Raw genomic sequence first — 14913 nt, forward strand, 5'->3', positions numbered from 1 at the left:
TCCACCGGAAATGCAGCGGTACTACAACTCCCGTCATGCAGCGCGTGTACACGTAAGCAACTTCCGGCTTAACAAAAAATAAACTTTCTTTTGTATTTTTGACAAAAGACTGGTGTCTGCACTTTTCAAAATGACTCTTTCCACTTTTCGGGCATTATTTTTGGAAAAATGTACGTTTTCCTGGACACACAGTCGATGGATCCGGAAGAAGTAGCGGCGCGGCGGTGAGAACTTCCTTTCGGCCGGGCAGCCACTGAAGGTGGGTTTAATGGAGACTGAGGTGGACAGGGAGAATCCAACTGTAATCTCCCATTTAAACAACCATCCGCTCAATATTCCCCAAGAACATTAATCAGTATCGCGTCGATGTTATTGCGGTGAATGCTGTTCACCGAAATATCTTGATGTAGGGAAGTTTAAATACATTGAGGGTCCCGTTCCAAATAACATGGAGCCTTCGAGTGTGGCGACTCTGCAACTAGCAGACGAAAAATTACTGATGGTTTTCGTTTCTCATTTCATTTTTTTAATATTTTATTTAGCATTTGCACAGAATGGGCAACCGGCGGCGGGAAAGATTAATTCGGGCGTCGCTTTATTTTATGAAAAGCTAGAAAGGAATTAATGTTGCTCACCTTGTTGTTTTTGATCTTGGAAGCAAATTTATTTCACACATAGTTTTACATGTAGTCGACCACCCTTCAGCCTTGCCTAGCGGGCAGCATGGTGGCACAGTGGTTAGCACTGCTGTTGCACAGAGCCAGGGACCTGGGTTCAGTTCAGGTCTTGGGTGATTGGAGTTTGCACGTTCTCCCCGTGTTTGCATGGGTTTCCTCCAGGTGATCTGATTTCCTCCCACGGCCCAAAGATGTGCAGGTTAGGTTGATTTGGCCCAGCTAAATTGCCTTTCATTTGGGCTTCATTTTAAATGGAAGCAAAATATTGACGTTCTAGTGTTTTGAATACTAATCGGTTGTTAAATCCCTTTTTGAATTTCTTTTGCATTTACAGTAGTACACAATGGGTCGCGTAATCAGAGGCCAGAGAAAGGGTGCTGGCTCTGTCTTCAAAGCCCATGTGAAACACAGGAAAGGGCCTGCAAAATTGAGAGCAGTGGATTTTGCTGAACGTCATGGTTATATCAAGGGTATTGTCAAGGCAAGTTTTTTTTTAGAAGGAATATTGATTCTTGAATTTTTGTAAGATAATCTTTTTATCTATAGAATTGAGTGTTTAAGGATAAAGCACTAAATACTTCTCTAAAATCAAATGAACTGCTTAAATGGATCAATTCTTGGCAAGAGTTAATTACAAGGTGAAGAGATTCCTGGTTTATTTTGCAGGATATAATTCACGACCCTGGTCGTGGTGCTCCTTTAGCAAAGGTGGTGTTCCGTGATCCTTACAGGTTCAAAAGAAGGACTGAGTTGTTCATTGCAGCTGAGGGTATCCACACTGGTCAGTTTATCTATTGCGGCAAGAAGGGTAAGTTGACAGAAATTATTTAATTGTCCTTTTTAATTTAAAGTGGTTTCTACTCCTGAAAGTTTACTCAATTTATTTGGTAAATTGCTAAGTGGTACAAACCAGGAAGGTTCTCTGTTAATCTTGGTCTAATTTAGCTTGTTGCCAGAAAAAGTAAATATTAAAATAAATTTATGGAAGACTCGAGTTTTAAGCTTTGACATTTATAAAATGGTGTTGGGGGGGGGGGTGCTGCATGGATCAGTTTTTGAAGTGTGATAGTTGTGATGTTTCCTATCATCTACCACTCACTTGTCATGTTACGTACTTGAATCCTTGAAGATTTGACTTGAGATGATGTTGTGCAAAAGTTTCCACCAGAGTTTTTAAGAGCTAAGTGCCACCTTGACTGTCTAAGGAACTATTCTTGCTGTTAATAACAGATTTGGAATTTGTCAAATGGTGTCCTTAAAATTTCCTTAGTAGTTTTGAAGGTGCATTTGTTTTTTCAGACAAACAAAATGTATACAATGCAGAAGGCCATCCAGTTCAAGTCTGCAGATTTATCAATGCTTACACAGCCTTTGTGACACTTTGTTGTCATAAATACCTGAAATGGCTCTTTGTTTCTCATATCAAATGCGTTGCTGGTTCACAATGATTCTCGCACCCTTTCCCCTCTCTCTCTCACTCTGTCTCTCTCTTTCCCTCCTTCCCCCACCACCACCACCACACGCACTTTACCAACATTACCAAGTTGCATTAAACACTGCAGAAATTCACAATGTATTCCAAAAAACCCAGGCACAGCTTTTAAAAAAGCTTCTTCTCAGTACAAGAGCCAAATGCCCGTTAAGTATATGTCTTCCTTGGGGTGGCACAGTGGCTGACACTGCTGCCTCACAGCACCAGGGAACTTGGGTTTGATTCCCATCTTGGGTCCCTGTCTATGGAGTTTGCATGTTCTCCCTGTGTCTGCATGGGTTTCATATGTGCCCTGGTTTCCTCCCACAGTGTGGGTCAGGTGGATTGGCCATGCTAAATTGATCCTTTGTGCCAGGGGGACTAGCTAGGATGAATACATGGGGTTATGGGGATAGGGCATAGGTGAGATTGTGGTTGGTGCAACCCAGTGAGCTCAATGGCCTCCTTCTGCACTGTAGGGATCCTCAACTCTGCTATACATTTTGTTTGCTTTGTACCTGAAACAAGTATACTTCTACCATAGCAGTATCATGGATTTTTTATAAGAAGTAGACTTCCTGTTTGATCTGGCAGGGTGGTATGGAACATTGCTGCACAGAAGAACAATGGTCAAAACAAGGTGGTGAATTTTTGCTGTCAGTTCTGTACTTGCCCCTGGCGTAGTCACACAAGCATGAGTTTTGAAATTGTAAGCAGTGTGTGGAAAGTATTTATTTGACATCATAATTGTTCCAAAACTAGATGCAGACTTGCAAGATCTTTCTTTCTTGCAGCTCAGTTGAACATTGGAAATGTCCTCCCTGTGGGTACTATGCCAGAAGGTACCATTGTGTGTTGCCTGGAGGAGAAGCCAGGTGACCGTGGTAAACTTGCACGTGCCTCTGGAAATTATGCCACAGTCATCTCCCACAATCCCGAGACCAAGAAAAGTCGTGTCAAGTTACCATCCGGTTCTAAGAAAGTTATTTCCTCGGCCAACAGAGCTATTGTTGGTAAGATTTTATTTACTTTTTAAATTTTTTAAAAGTTAGTCTTTATAAAATTTCAATTGTTTTCTCACTCTAATTGAGCATTCTCAATTTTAGCATGTAATTGAACTACATCCAAAACTAGGAAGGGATCACAAAGGATTATTAAAACCTGCAAGTTTAAAATAGCATTTCAACCAGAAATTGGTGGGATCTAACTCATTGTTGGCATCTACTTCAATAACTTGCCTGCATATTTTGTTCATGACAAAATATCTGGAAGTTTGATTGAGGTGAACTGCAAATACGTTGTACGTAAAATATTTGTAGGTATGCAAAAACAAAACTAATTTAAAATTAATTGTACTTTGTTTCTGGTTTAATCAGTGGTATGTGTAAAGATTTTTTGTTAAAAGTGTCTTAGATATCTAGTTTAACAATGGCTACAATAAGAGTAAATGACGTTGTTTGGTGCAGTGTATTGCTAGAAGAATTTTTGTTTTTTTTCAGCAGTAGGCACGTTATTTCAAGTCTTGTGGCCTTTTATTGAAGTCATCGGGCTGGCAATGTTAGAGTAATGTGTTATTTAAGCTATTTACCATTTAAATAGCTGGGGTGGCACAGTGGTTAGCACTGCTGTCTCTCCATGCCAGGGACCTGGGTTTGATTCCTGGCTTGGATCACTGTCTGTGAAGTGAGCATGTTCTCACTCTGTTTGCGTGGGTTTCTTTTGGTTGCTCTGGTTCCACTCCCCCCACCCCCCCCCCCCCCCAACAGTCCAAAGATGTGTAGGTTAGGTAGATTGGCCGTGCTAAATTGCCCCTTGGTATCAAGGGGACTAGCTATGCTAAATGTATTGGATTGTGGGGTGGGACCTAGGTGGGATTATGGTCAGTGTGGGCTCAATGGGCCGACTGGCCTCCTGCACTGTAGGATTGTATGGTTCTATGAAATCTCTTTGTATATTACAAGTCAAATGTTTACTTTGAATGCAGGTGTGGTTGCTGGTGGTGGTCGAATTGACAAACCCATTCTGAAGGCAGGTCGGGCTTATCACAAATATAAGGCCAAGAGAAACTGCTGGCCACGTGTCCGTGGTGTGGCTATGAATGTAAGTAAACAGTTATTAAATGTTTCCACTAATAGTACTTCCTGCTATCTTGGCCTCATCTTGTTAAACTGTTGACCATCCAACTTTTTTTCTTAGCCCCCTGGCTAACTGAAATTTCAAACAATTCTTTTTCCCTTCAAATGCTACTGTCATTGCTGCTCCAGAAACAACCCTCAGCTATTTTGCCCTTGTAAATCCCATCTCCAACCTCTCCCCAAATCTGAATGTCTTGTTGCCTCAAAAATGCATGTTCGTTTTTCCCACAGCCCCATATTTGAACCTCTGTTAGGTTGCTACATTGTCAAATGTAGCTCTAATCGCATTCTCGAATTAGAGTGCATTATTCTACCTTGTCTATTTTGATTTCTCTATAGTCTAACATGGTTAACCACATCAGCTTTGAGTGACAGCTCCTTGATTGATCAAAGTTGGAATGTCCATGGGGCAGCATGGTAGCACAGTGGTTAGCACTGCTGCTTCACAGCTCCAGGGACCTGAGTTTGATTCCTGGCTCAGGTCAGTGTGTGGAGTTTGCATGTTCTCCTCATGTCTACGTGGGTTTCCTCTGGGGGCTCTGGTTTCCTCCCACAGTCCAAAGATGTGCAGGTTAGGTTGATTGGCCATAAGAACATAAGAAGTAGGAGCAGGCGTAGGCCATCTAGCCCTTCGAGCCTGCCCCGCCATTCAATAAGACCATGGCTGATCTGAAGTGGATCAGTTTCACTTTCCTGCTTTCTCCCCATAACCCTGAATTCCCTTGTCTGTCAAAAACCTATCTACCCGTGGCCTCCATCACTTCAACGGGCAGAGAATTCCAGAGATTCGCCACCCTTCGAGTGAAGAAGTTCGTCCTCAACTCCAATCTAAACTCTCCCCTCCCTCCTTATCTTGAGGCTGTGCCCTCTAGTCCTGCTGCCCTTTCTAAGCGGGAAGAATCTCTCTACCTCTACCCTATCCATCCCTTTCATTATCTTATACGTCTCTATAAGATCCCCCCCTCATCCTTCTAAACTCCAGTGAGTACAGACCCAGTCTATTTAGTCTCTCTAAGGGCCATGCTAAAATTGCCCCTCAGTGTCCTAAGATGCTTAGATTAGAGGGATAAGCAGGAGATAATATGTAGGGATATGGGAGTTGGGCCTGGGTGGGACTGTGTTCGGTGCAGACTTGATGGGCTGAAGGGCCTCTTTCTGCACTGTAGGTTTCTGTGGTTCTATTGTTTTATCAAGTCAGTGAGAGAAACTTTCCAATGGTGGTTCTCTCCCCACATTGATCCTGGAGTCTACCAACAATTTATCCATTGATTCTTCTATTCCCCATTAAAGTGTTATTCCATGTAACATCTGTGACATGTCAGGTTCCACATGTATGTCCAGTCTTCTGCACCAGTCTCACGTTAAAGCTGATTGTTTGCAACTTTGTCTCTCCAAGAACTCTGTTATCTTCCAATTTTGGTCTCCTGTAGCTCCACACCCTTTGCTGCAGCTGTGACTTCTGAGGGAGCTTTGCAGTTCCCCCTCTATCCTTCACATTTAAGATTATCTTTAGAAAGTTTCTCTTTGACCAAGTTTTAGTCACTCCTGTTATCTCCTTTTTTGACTTGGCATCAAATTTTGTTTGGTTACACTGTTTTGAAGTGCCCTGGCACTTTACTACATTGACGGTACTATATAGATGCAAATTGTTCGTAATATTTTGATCTAAACTGCAGGATTATAGTTTCTGCTTAGTATTTTCCCTGCTTCCATTGTCATTCTGGCTGCTGCTCCAAAGTGGAGGTTATCACTCATCATCTGTTTTCTTACCTTCCCTTTGTTCTTTACCCTGATACAATCCTCATCTTAAGTCCAGGTTTAAACTTGGTTTGCCCAATCTGACTGGACCACAAAGTACAGTTTGATTTCAGTCTTATCAGCCAAAGTTGCTCACTATTCCAGGATCATCCTGAAATACAAGGATATTTCCTATATTTTCTTTGCTTGAAACTATTATCCTAAATCCCACTTCCCTTGCCACCTTGACTTTGATTTAAAGTGCAAAGATCTCATGAACAACTTTGTTACTAAGATTGGGACTATTAGTTCTGCTGCCTCCCTTCCCCTAGCCTGCCAGGCTGAACTTCCTCTTAAGGTTCCCCCTTTGCCGAGGACCAGAAAGGTTTAAAAATAAATAGGTGAGAATATTGCAGATGCACTAACTAATTTCCCAAGTTCTCCAGGAATCATTCCTTTCAGTTAAAAACAATTATGTATCTCACTGCTATTTAACAAAAGTGTGAATGAGAAACCAGGGATTAGCTTAACATCAATTAGCTTAACATCTGTTGTCAGGAATTTGCTAATGTTTGTAACTGAGTCATAGGTAACTGAACATCTTGAGAATTTCTAAGTGGTCAGGAAGAGTCAGCATGGACTTGTCAAAAAAAAAGCCACATTTGATGAACCTGAAAGAGATGCCTAAAGTGGGTATGAAAATGTTATTTATATAGATTTCCAGCAGGTATTTAATAACATCCCTGATGAGAGGCTATTAGCTGCATCTTAAGTTCATTGATTTGCAGGCAGATTATAGATGTGGATAAGAAATTGGCTGAGTGGGAGAAGATAGAGTAAGGACAACAGACAGAGAATTCTTTCTAATTGGCTCGTGTAACTCGTGGTGTCCTACAAGGATCTATGTTGGGCCATTAGCCATTCATTGTATTTATTAATGACAAAGATGCTGGGATAGAAAGCTACATCTCTTTTGCTGATGATACAAAGATGAGTGGCATTTTAAGCAACGGAACAATAAAACTAACAGCGATATTTATAGGTTACGTGAATCTGCAAAACTGGCAAATCAATTTCAATGTAGCCAAATGTGAGGTCATCCACTTTGGACCGAAAAAGATAGCGCTTCCTAAATTGTGAAAAACTACAAACGGTGAAGGTCCAAAGAGACTTGGGGGTTCAAAAGTAATCAAAAAAATTAAAATGCTAGCCTTTATATCCAGGGAACTGAAATACAAGGAGTTGAAAGTAACTACAACAATACCAAGTCCTGGTTCACTACAGCAGGACTGAATACCACATGTTATGAAGAATATATTGGCCTTGGAGGAAGTGCAGCATGGGATTTACCAAAATGATGATCTGGACTTGGGGGATTAAATTACAGGGTGTGCTTACTCAAATTGGGTTGCATTCCCTGGAATTTGGACAAAGGGGTGGATAGAAACTTTCCACTGGTGAGGGAGTCCAGGGTTACAGAACATAGTTTTGTTTTAAAAAAGAGATAGTTCAGGAATGAAATTAGGAAACCGTTCTGCACACGAGGTGGTAGAAATTTAGAATTCTGAAAATGGCAATTTATGCTAGTTCAATTATTTTAAATCTTAGACTGATAATAGCTTTCGTTAACAAAAATTCTAAGGGATCTAAGGCAGAGGGGAAATTCCTTCTTGGTTCCATGTTGGTTGATATCTCTGCTCCTCTAAATGATGCCACATCATCCCTCATTCGCACCAAAAAAAATTAACCCCTGTATACTTGCAAGTTACTGCCCTATTTCCAACCCACTTTTTCACTTGCTCTTAACCTGATGTCACCTCAAATCTATGTCTGTCTTCCCTGGAACTTGTGTTTGAATCATGCCAGTCAGGTTTCTGTGCTGCCAAAGCGTTGACACAAATCTAATCCATATCAGAAATGACATGTTACTCCAACAGTGTCAGCAATCTGCAGTCTGCACCGCACCAATGTCTCTGCCACCTAGCTACAAGGACTGTACTTGACCAAGGCTGATTTTTTTTTTAGCTTCAAAGTCACCTTGTAATGGTGTCAGTTCCTGCTCGTGCGCTGTTGGCTCTGATGTCCCTCAAGGATCTGAGCTTTGCTCACTCCTGTTTCAACATCTCTGCTGCAATCTTGCAAACATTATTCAAAAATGCATCATGAGTTTCCAAGTGTTTACTGATCACACCCAGCTTTACTTCACTATCACCTCCTTTCATTCCTGCACCACCTCCAAATTGTCAGACTGCTTGTCTGACATCCAGTACTAGGTGAACAGAAACCTTTTCCAACTGATTATGGGAAATATTGAAGCCATCGTCTGGGTCTATTATTTCCACCTCGTTAACATTGCCTGACTCTGCTCTTGTCTTACTCTACTGTTGAAGATATACACATTGGTTTTCAAATCCCTCCCTATCTGTATCCTTCCCCGTCTTTGTAAACTCCTCCTGGCCTCATGACCATACTCAATGACAAAGAACAAAGAAAATTACAGCACAGGAACAGCCCCTTTGGCCCTCCAAGCCTGCACTGACCGTGCTGCCCGATTTTAACTAAAACTCCCTATCTTTCCGAGGACCATATCCCTCTATTCCCATCTCATTCATATACTTGTCAAAACGCCCCTTAAAAGCCACTACTTTATCTGCTTCCATTACCTCCACTGGTAATGAGTTCCAGGCACCCACCACTCTGTATATAAAAAAAAACTGCCTCATACATCTCCTTTAAACCTTGCCCCTTGCGTCATGAATCTATGCCCTCTAGTAATTGACTCTTCCACCCTGGGAAAAAGCTTCTGACTATCCACTCTGCCCATGCCTCTCATAATCTTGTAGACTTCTATCAGGTCTCCCCTCAACCTTTGTCGCTCCAGTGAGAATTGTTTATCCAACCTCTCCTCATTGCTAATGCCCTCCATACCGTGTAACATCCTGGTAAACAGTACGCTAGGTTGAGAGAAGAATTGGCGAATGTTGACTGGGGGAGCGTGTTCGAAGGTAGGTCTGCTGAGGAGCAGTGGAGGATCTTTAAGGAGATCTTTCTTGGTGCTCAGCAGAAGTTTATTCCAATGGTTAAAAAGGACCGTAGGAGGAGAGGTAATAAGCCGTGGATAACGAAGGAGGTGAAGGAAAGTGTTAAATTAAAAGCGGAGGCGTTTAGAGTAGCTAAGAGTAGTGGGCGAGAAGAGGATTGGGAGAGGTTTAAATGTCAACAAAGAAATTGATAAAGAAGGGTAGGAGAAACTATGAAGCTGGGCTAGCGCTTAATATAGAAAAGGATGGCAAGAGTTTTTATAACTATATATAAAAAGGAAGAGGCTGGCTAGGGTGAACATTGGACCCTTAGAGGATGAGAGGGGGGACTTAGTGGTAGGGGATGGGGAAATGGCTGAGGTCTTGAATAACTTTTTTGTTTCGGCCTTCGGAGGAAGACGTGAATAATTTGCCGGGTGTTAGCGATGGAAAGGTGGTAGGACTGGAGGGTCTCAATGATTGTTACTAGAGAGGCTCTAGTAGAGCCGGTGCTCGACAGACTGGAGGGACTGATTGTGGACAAGTCACCAGGACCGGATGGAATGCATCCAAGGGTTCTGAAAGAAATGGCGGAGGTGATAGTGGATGCCTTGGTGGTTATTTTCCAGATGTCGCTGGATTCCACGGAAGTGCTGGAAGATTGGAAAGCAGCTAATGTTACGCCGTTGTTTAAGAAGGGTGCCAGGCAAAAGGCAGGGAATTATGGGCCGGTTAGTTTAACGTTTGTTGTAGGTAAAATGTTAGAATCCGTCATCAAGGAGGAAATAGCGAGGCATCTTGAGAGGAATTGCTTGATAGAGCAGACGCAGCACGGTTTCGTTAAGGGGAAGTCGTGTCTGACAAATTTATTGGCGTTCTAATGAGGATGTGTCTAGGGCGGTGGATAGAGGAGAGCTGGTGGATGTGGTCTGTCTTGATTTTCAGAAGGCGTTTGACAAGGTACCTCAAGAGGTTATTGCAGAAGGTCAGGGGACATGGAGTTGGGGGTAGGGTGTTAGCGTGGATAGCGGATTGGTTGTCAAATAGGAGGTAGAGTGTGGGGGTCAATAGGTGCTATTTGGATTGGCGGTTGGTGACTAGTGGAGTGCCCCAGGGGTCGGTACTGGGGCCTCAGCTATTTACCATTTATATAGATGATCTGGAGGAGGGAACCGAGTGTATGGTGTCGAAATTTGCTGATGACACCAAGATTGGTGGAACGGCAAATTGCGCGGAGGGGGTGGAGAGTCTGCAGAAGGATCTAGATAGGCTGGGCGAATGGGCCAGGAAATGGCAAATGGAATTTAATGTTGGCAAGTGCGAGGTGGTCCACTTTGGTAGGAATAATGGTAGGAAGGACTGTTATTTACGGGGCGAAAAACTGCAGCAGGCGACGGTGCAGAGGGACCTCGGGGTCCTTGTGCATGAGTCGCAAAAACCCAGCCTGCAGGTGCAGCAGGTGGTCAGGAAGGCTAATGGGATGCTGGCCTTCATAGCGAGGGGGATTGAATATAAAAGTAGGGAGGTCTTGCTGCAGCTGTATAGGGCATTGGTGAGGCCGCAGCTGGAGTACTGTGTGCAGTTCTGGTCGCCGTACTTACGCAAGGATATTTTGGCCTTGGAGGGAGTGCAGAGGAGGTTTACTAGGCTGATACCGGAGTTGAGGGGGTTGAGCTACGAGGAGAGGCTGAATAAACTAGGCTTGTACTCATTAGAGTTTAGAAGAATGAGGGGAGATCTCATTGAGACATATAAGATGATGAATGGGATGGATAGGATAGGGGTGGAGAGGCTCTTCCCGCTCAGAAATGACAGTAGGACTAGGGGGCACAGCCTCAAGATAAAGGGGGGGTGGTTTAGAACGGAGTTGAGGAAGAACTTCTTCACTCAAAGGGTGGTGAATCTCTGGAATTCTCTGCCCGTTGAGATGGTGGAGGCTGCCTCGCTAAATATTTTTAAGACGCGGGTTGATGGGTTTTTGATAAGCGAGGGGATTAAGGGTTATGGGGAGAGGGCGGGAATGTGGAACTGAGCCACGAAAGATCAGCCATGATCTTATTGAATGGCGGGGCAGGCTCGAAGGGCTGGATGGCCTACTCCTCCTATTTATGTAAATCCTTTCTGTACCCTCTCCGAAGCCTCCACATCCTACATAAGAAATAGGAGCAGGAGTAGGCCATCTAGCCCCTCGAGCCTGCCCTGCCATTCAATAAGATCATGGCTGATCTGTCGTGTCTCACTTCTGGTAGTGTGGTGACCAGAAATGAACACTATATATTTCAAGTACGGCCTAACTAAGGTTCTATAAAGCTCCAACGTGACTTGCCAATTTTTAAACTCAATATCCTGGCCGATGAAGGCAAGCATGCCATACGCCTTCTTGACTACCTTCTCCATCTGCATTGCCACTTTGTGAACTGTGTACCTTTACACCCAGATCCCTTTTGCCTATCAATACTCTTAAGGGTTCTGCTGTTCACATTATATTTTCCATCTGTATTAGACCTTCTGAAATGCATTACCTTGTGTTTTGTCTGGAATAAATTCCATTTGCCATTTCTCCGCCCAAGTCTCTAACTGATTTATATCCTCTGGTCCTCATCGCTATCCACAAATCCACCAATCGTTATGTCATCCAAAACCTACTAATTAATCCAGTTACATTTGCCTCTAAATCATTTATACAACAGCAGAAGTCCCAGCACTGATCCCTGAGGAACACAACTTATCACAGTTCTCCATTCAGAAGCGCACCCTTCCACTGTTATTCTCTGTCTTTGACCGAGCCGGTTTTGTATTCACTTTGCCAGCTCACCTCTGATCCCATGCGACTTCACCTTCTGCACCAGTCTGTCATGAGGGACCTTGTCAAAGGCCTTACTGAAGTCCTTGTAGACAATATCCACTGCCTCACCATCAATGATCTTCATCACTTCAATCAAGCTTGTGAGACATGACTTCCCCTTCACAAAACCGTTTTTAATCACTCCACCATTGACCAGATGCCTTCACCATCTGAGGCCCTTCTGCGCCTTACACTTCTGCCTCTCTTTCCTCCTTAAAGCATACCACTTTAATTAAATTTCCATCACCTTGTGAGGCTTAATGATGAATCAGGTTTGATGTTGCTACTGTTGGATATTTTATTATGTTAAATGTACTATAAAAATAGTTTATTAGTTTAATATTCTCCAAATTAGTTTCAACTACTTTGATAACTTGTAATAAATTATCATTGTACAAAAATACCTTCTGGGATTTAGTGATGGGTGATTCAGGAGATTTTCCCAGCTTGCTCTGAGTTTGTAAACCAATAACAATCCCAGATTTAGTTGCATGGCAAAGTTAAATTGTCTGACTGAAATGAGAAGTTCCAACATCACCTGGGGTGGCACGTTAGCACTGCTCCTTCAAGCTCCAGGGACTTGTATTCGATTCCCAGCTTGGGTCACTGTCTGTGCAGTGTTTGCACAGTCCAAGATGTACGCTTAGCATCCTGAGATGTGTAGGTTGAAGGGATTAGTGGGTAAATGTGTAGGGATATGGGAGTAGGGCCTAAGTGGGAGTGTGGTCAGCGTAGACTTGGTGGGCCAGGTGGCCTCTTTCTGCACTGTAACATTTCTATGAACTTGGTCTGTGATCTTAAACATAGAAACAACTGAAGTGAAGGCTTGAGGGACATCATGAACACAGGCTGAATTGTTTTGTTAGATTAAGTTTGATATAGAAAAGTAGAGGGATTTTGGAATTCAGAACTGCTCCAACTAGATAAGACTGTAAAGCTTTTATGGCATGAAGTAATATCACCACATATTTTTATAAATTTTAATCCACAGTTGGAGTTGAAGTTTCTGGGCTTACCTTTATAGGAACAATGCCAAAAGAAAGGGTACAATATGGAATTCCTGCAAATGCTTATTGAGAATAGAGGATTAGTTGTGTGATAGGTTTAAAATAATTATGTAACAGGATAGGTGAAGTATTTCCAATCATGAAGTGACACATTTAAATATCAGCTTTATGAAGAAGAGTAGGCAGCTGTAAAATGCATTGCTGGATTGATTGAAACTGTTTGTGGTTGGGGAAATGGAAAACAAATATGTTTCAGGTGAGCACCATGTGTTGGATAACTATATTGATATGTTGTAATGTAAATGGTGTTGGTGTACACAGAATTGCATTGACCAACAAATTGTATGGAGCATCATTTGTTAACCTATCATTTTACTTCCACAGCCTGTAGAACATCCTTTCGGTGGTGGTAACCATCAGCACATAGGGAAGCCATCAACCATCAGAAGAGATGCTCCAGCTGGTCGCAAGGTCGGTCTCATTGCTGCTCGTCGTACTGGTAGACTGCGCGGTACTAAGACTGTCCAGGAAAAGGAGAACTAGTTTCTTAATATACATGTACAAATTTGCCACAATAAAAATGATTTAAAATACATTTCTTGAGTGTAAGACTGACTGATGCTGTAGTTATTTACAAGAATTTGTCCAAATAGCTGGAGTTTTTAATTATGTCATCTTGTACAGAAGGTACACAACAGACTATAATCCATACGCCAGGCTGTGCACTGCAGCTGCAACCCAGGTATCTACCAAGCAACAGGAATTTCCCATGTTATAAGCCTGTCCAAGAGGATAGATCCAATTCAGCAAATACAGCCATAAATCTAATACTATTACAATGCTGAAAGATATAACTGACATTCAACAATGCTCACTGATGTATGTGGCATCACACTTTAGAATGTTGATCTAAATTTGAACAAAAGCTGATTTTCCAGAGAGTGATTAGTCTTGCCATCAAGGCACCTTTTAAAAATACAGGATGAGGCTGTCACTGCCAGCATTTTAACACGCCTTCCTAATTGCCTTCAAGGTGATGCTTAATTGTCACCTTGAACCATTGGGGTACGTATGGTATATGGTACAGGTACACCCAGAGTGCTGTTAGGGAGTTTAAGGGTTTCAATTTAATGTGCAACAAGGATGATAATTAAGAACATAAGAAATAGGAGCAGGAGTAGGCCATCTAGTCCTTCGAGCCTGCCCCGCCATTCAGTAAGATCATGGCTGATCTGTTGTGGCTCAGTTCCACTTTCCCACCCTCTCCCCATAACCCTTAATCCCCTCGCTTATCAAAAACCCATCAACCCGCGTCTTAAAAATATTTAGCGAGGCAGCCTCCACCACTTCAACGGGCAGAGATTCACCACCCTTTGAGTGAAGAAGTTCTTCCTCAACGCCGTTCTAAACCACCCCCCCTTTATCTTGAGGCTGTGCCCCGTAGTCCTACTGTCCTTTCTGAGTGGGAAGAGTCTCTCCACCTCTATCCTCCTATCCATCCCATTCATCATATATGTCTCAATGAGATCTCCCCTCATTCTTCTAAACTCTAACGAGTACAAGCCTAGTTTATTCAGCCTCTCCTCATAGTTCAACCCCCTCAACTCGTATCAGCCTAGTAAACCTCTGCACTCCCTCCAAGGCCAAAATATCCTTGCATAAGTGCGGCGACCAAAACTGCACACAGTGCTCCAGCTGTGGCCTCACCAGTGCCCTATACAGCTGCAGCAAGACCTCCCTACTTTTATATTCAATCCCCCTCACTATGAAGGCCAGCATCCCATTAGCCTTCCTGACCACCTGCTGCACCTGCAGGCTGGTTTTTTGCAACTCATGCACAAGGACCCCCGAGGTCCCTCTGCACCGTCGCATGCTGCAGTTTTTCGCCACGTAAGTAATAGTCCTTCCTACCATTATTCCTACCAAAGTGGACCACCTCGCACTTGCCAACATTAAATTCCATTCGCCCAGCCTCTCTAGATCCTTCTGCAGACTCTCTACACCCTCCGCGCAATTTGCCG

General features: G+C 43.0%; 1 protein-coding gene across 1 annotated transcript; it reads left to right on the forward strand.

Moving 5' to 3' along the window:
* Window positions 1-203: 203 nt before the first annotated feature.
* Window positions 204-13487, forward strand: rpl8 (ribosomal protein L8). The gene is made up of 6 exons (XM_080203846.1): window positions 204-259; window positions 1012-1158; window positions 1344-1485; window positions 2943-3161; window positions 4133-4248; window positions 13277-13487. Exons 2-6 carry the CDS (start codon window positions 1021-1023, stop codon window positions 13433-13435), a joined length of 774 nt encoding a protein of 257 aa, XP_080059972.1. The 5' UTR covers window positions 204-259; window positions 1012-1020; the 3' UTR covers window positions 13436-13487.
* Window positions 13488-14913: the final 1426 nt, after the last annotated feature.

This window comes from Carcharhinus amblyrhynchos, chromosome 15, assembly GCF_965287045.1.
Source record: "Carcharhinus amblyrhynchos chromosome 15, sCarAmb.v2.hapA, whole genome shotgun sequence".
Classification (NCBI taxonomy): Eukaryota; Metazoa; Chordata; class Chondrichthyes; order Carcharhiniformes; family Carcharhinidae; genus Carcharhinus; species Carcharhinus amblyrhynchos.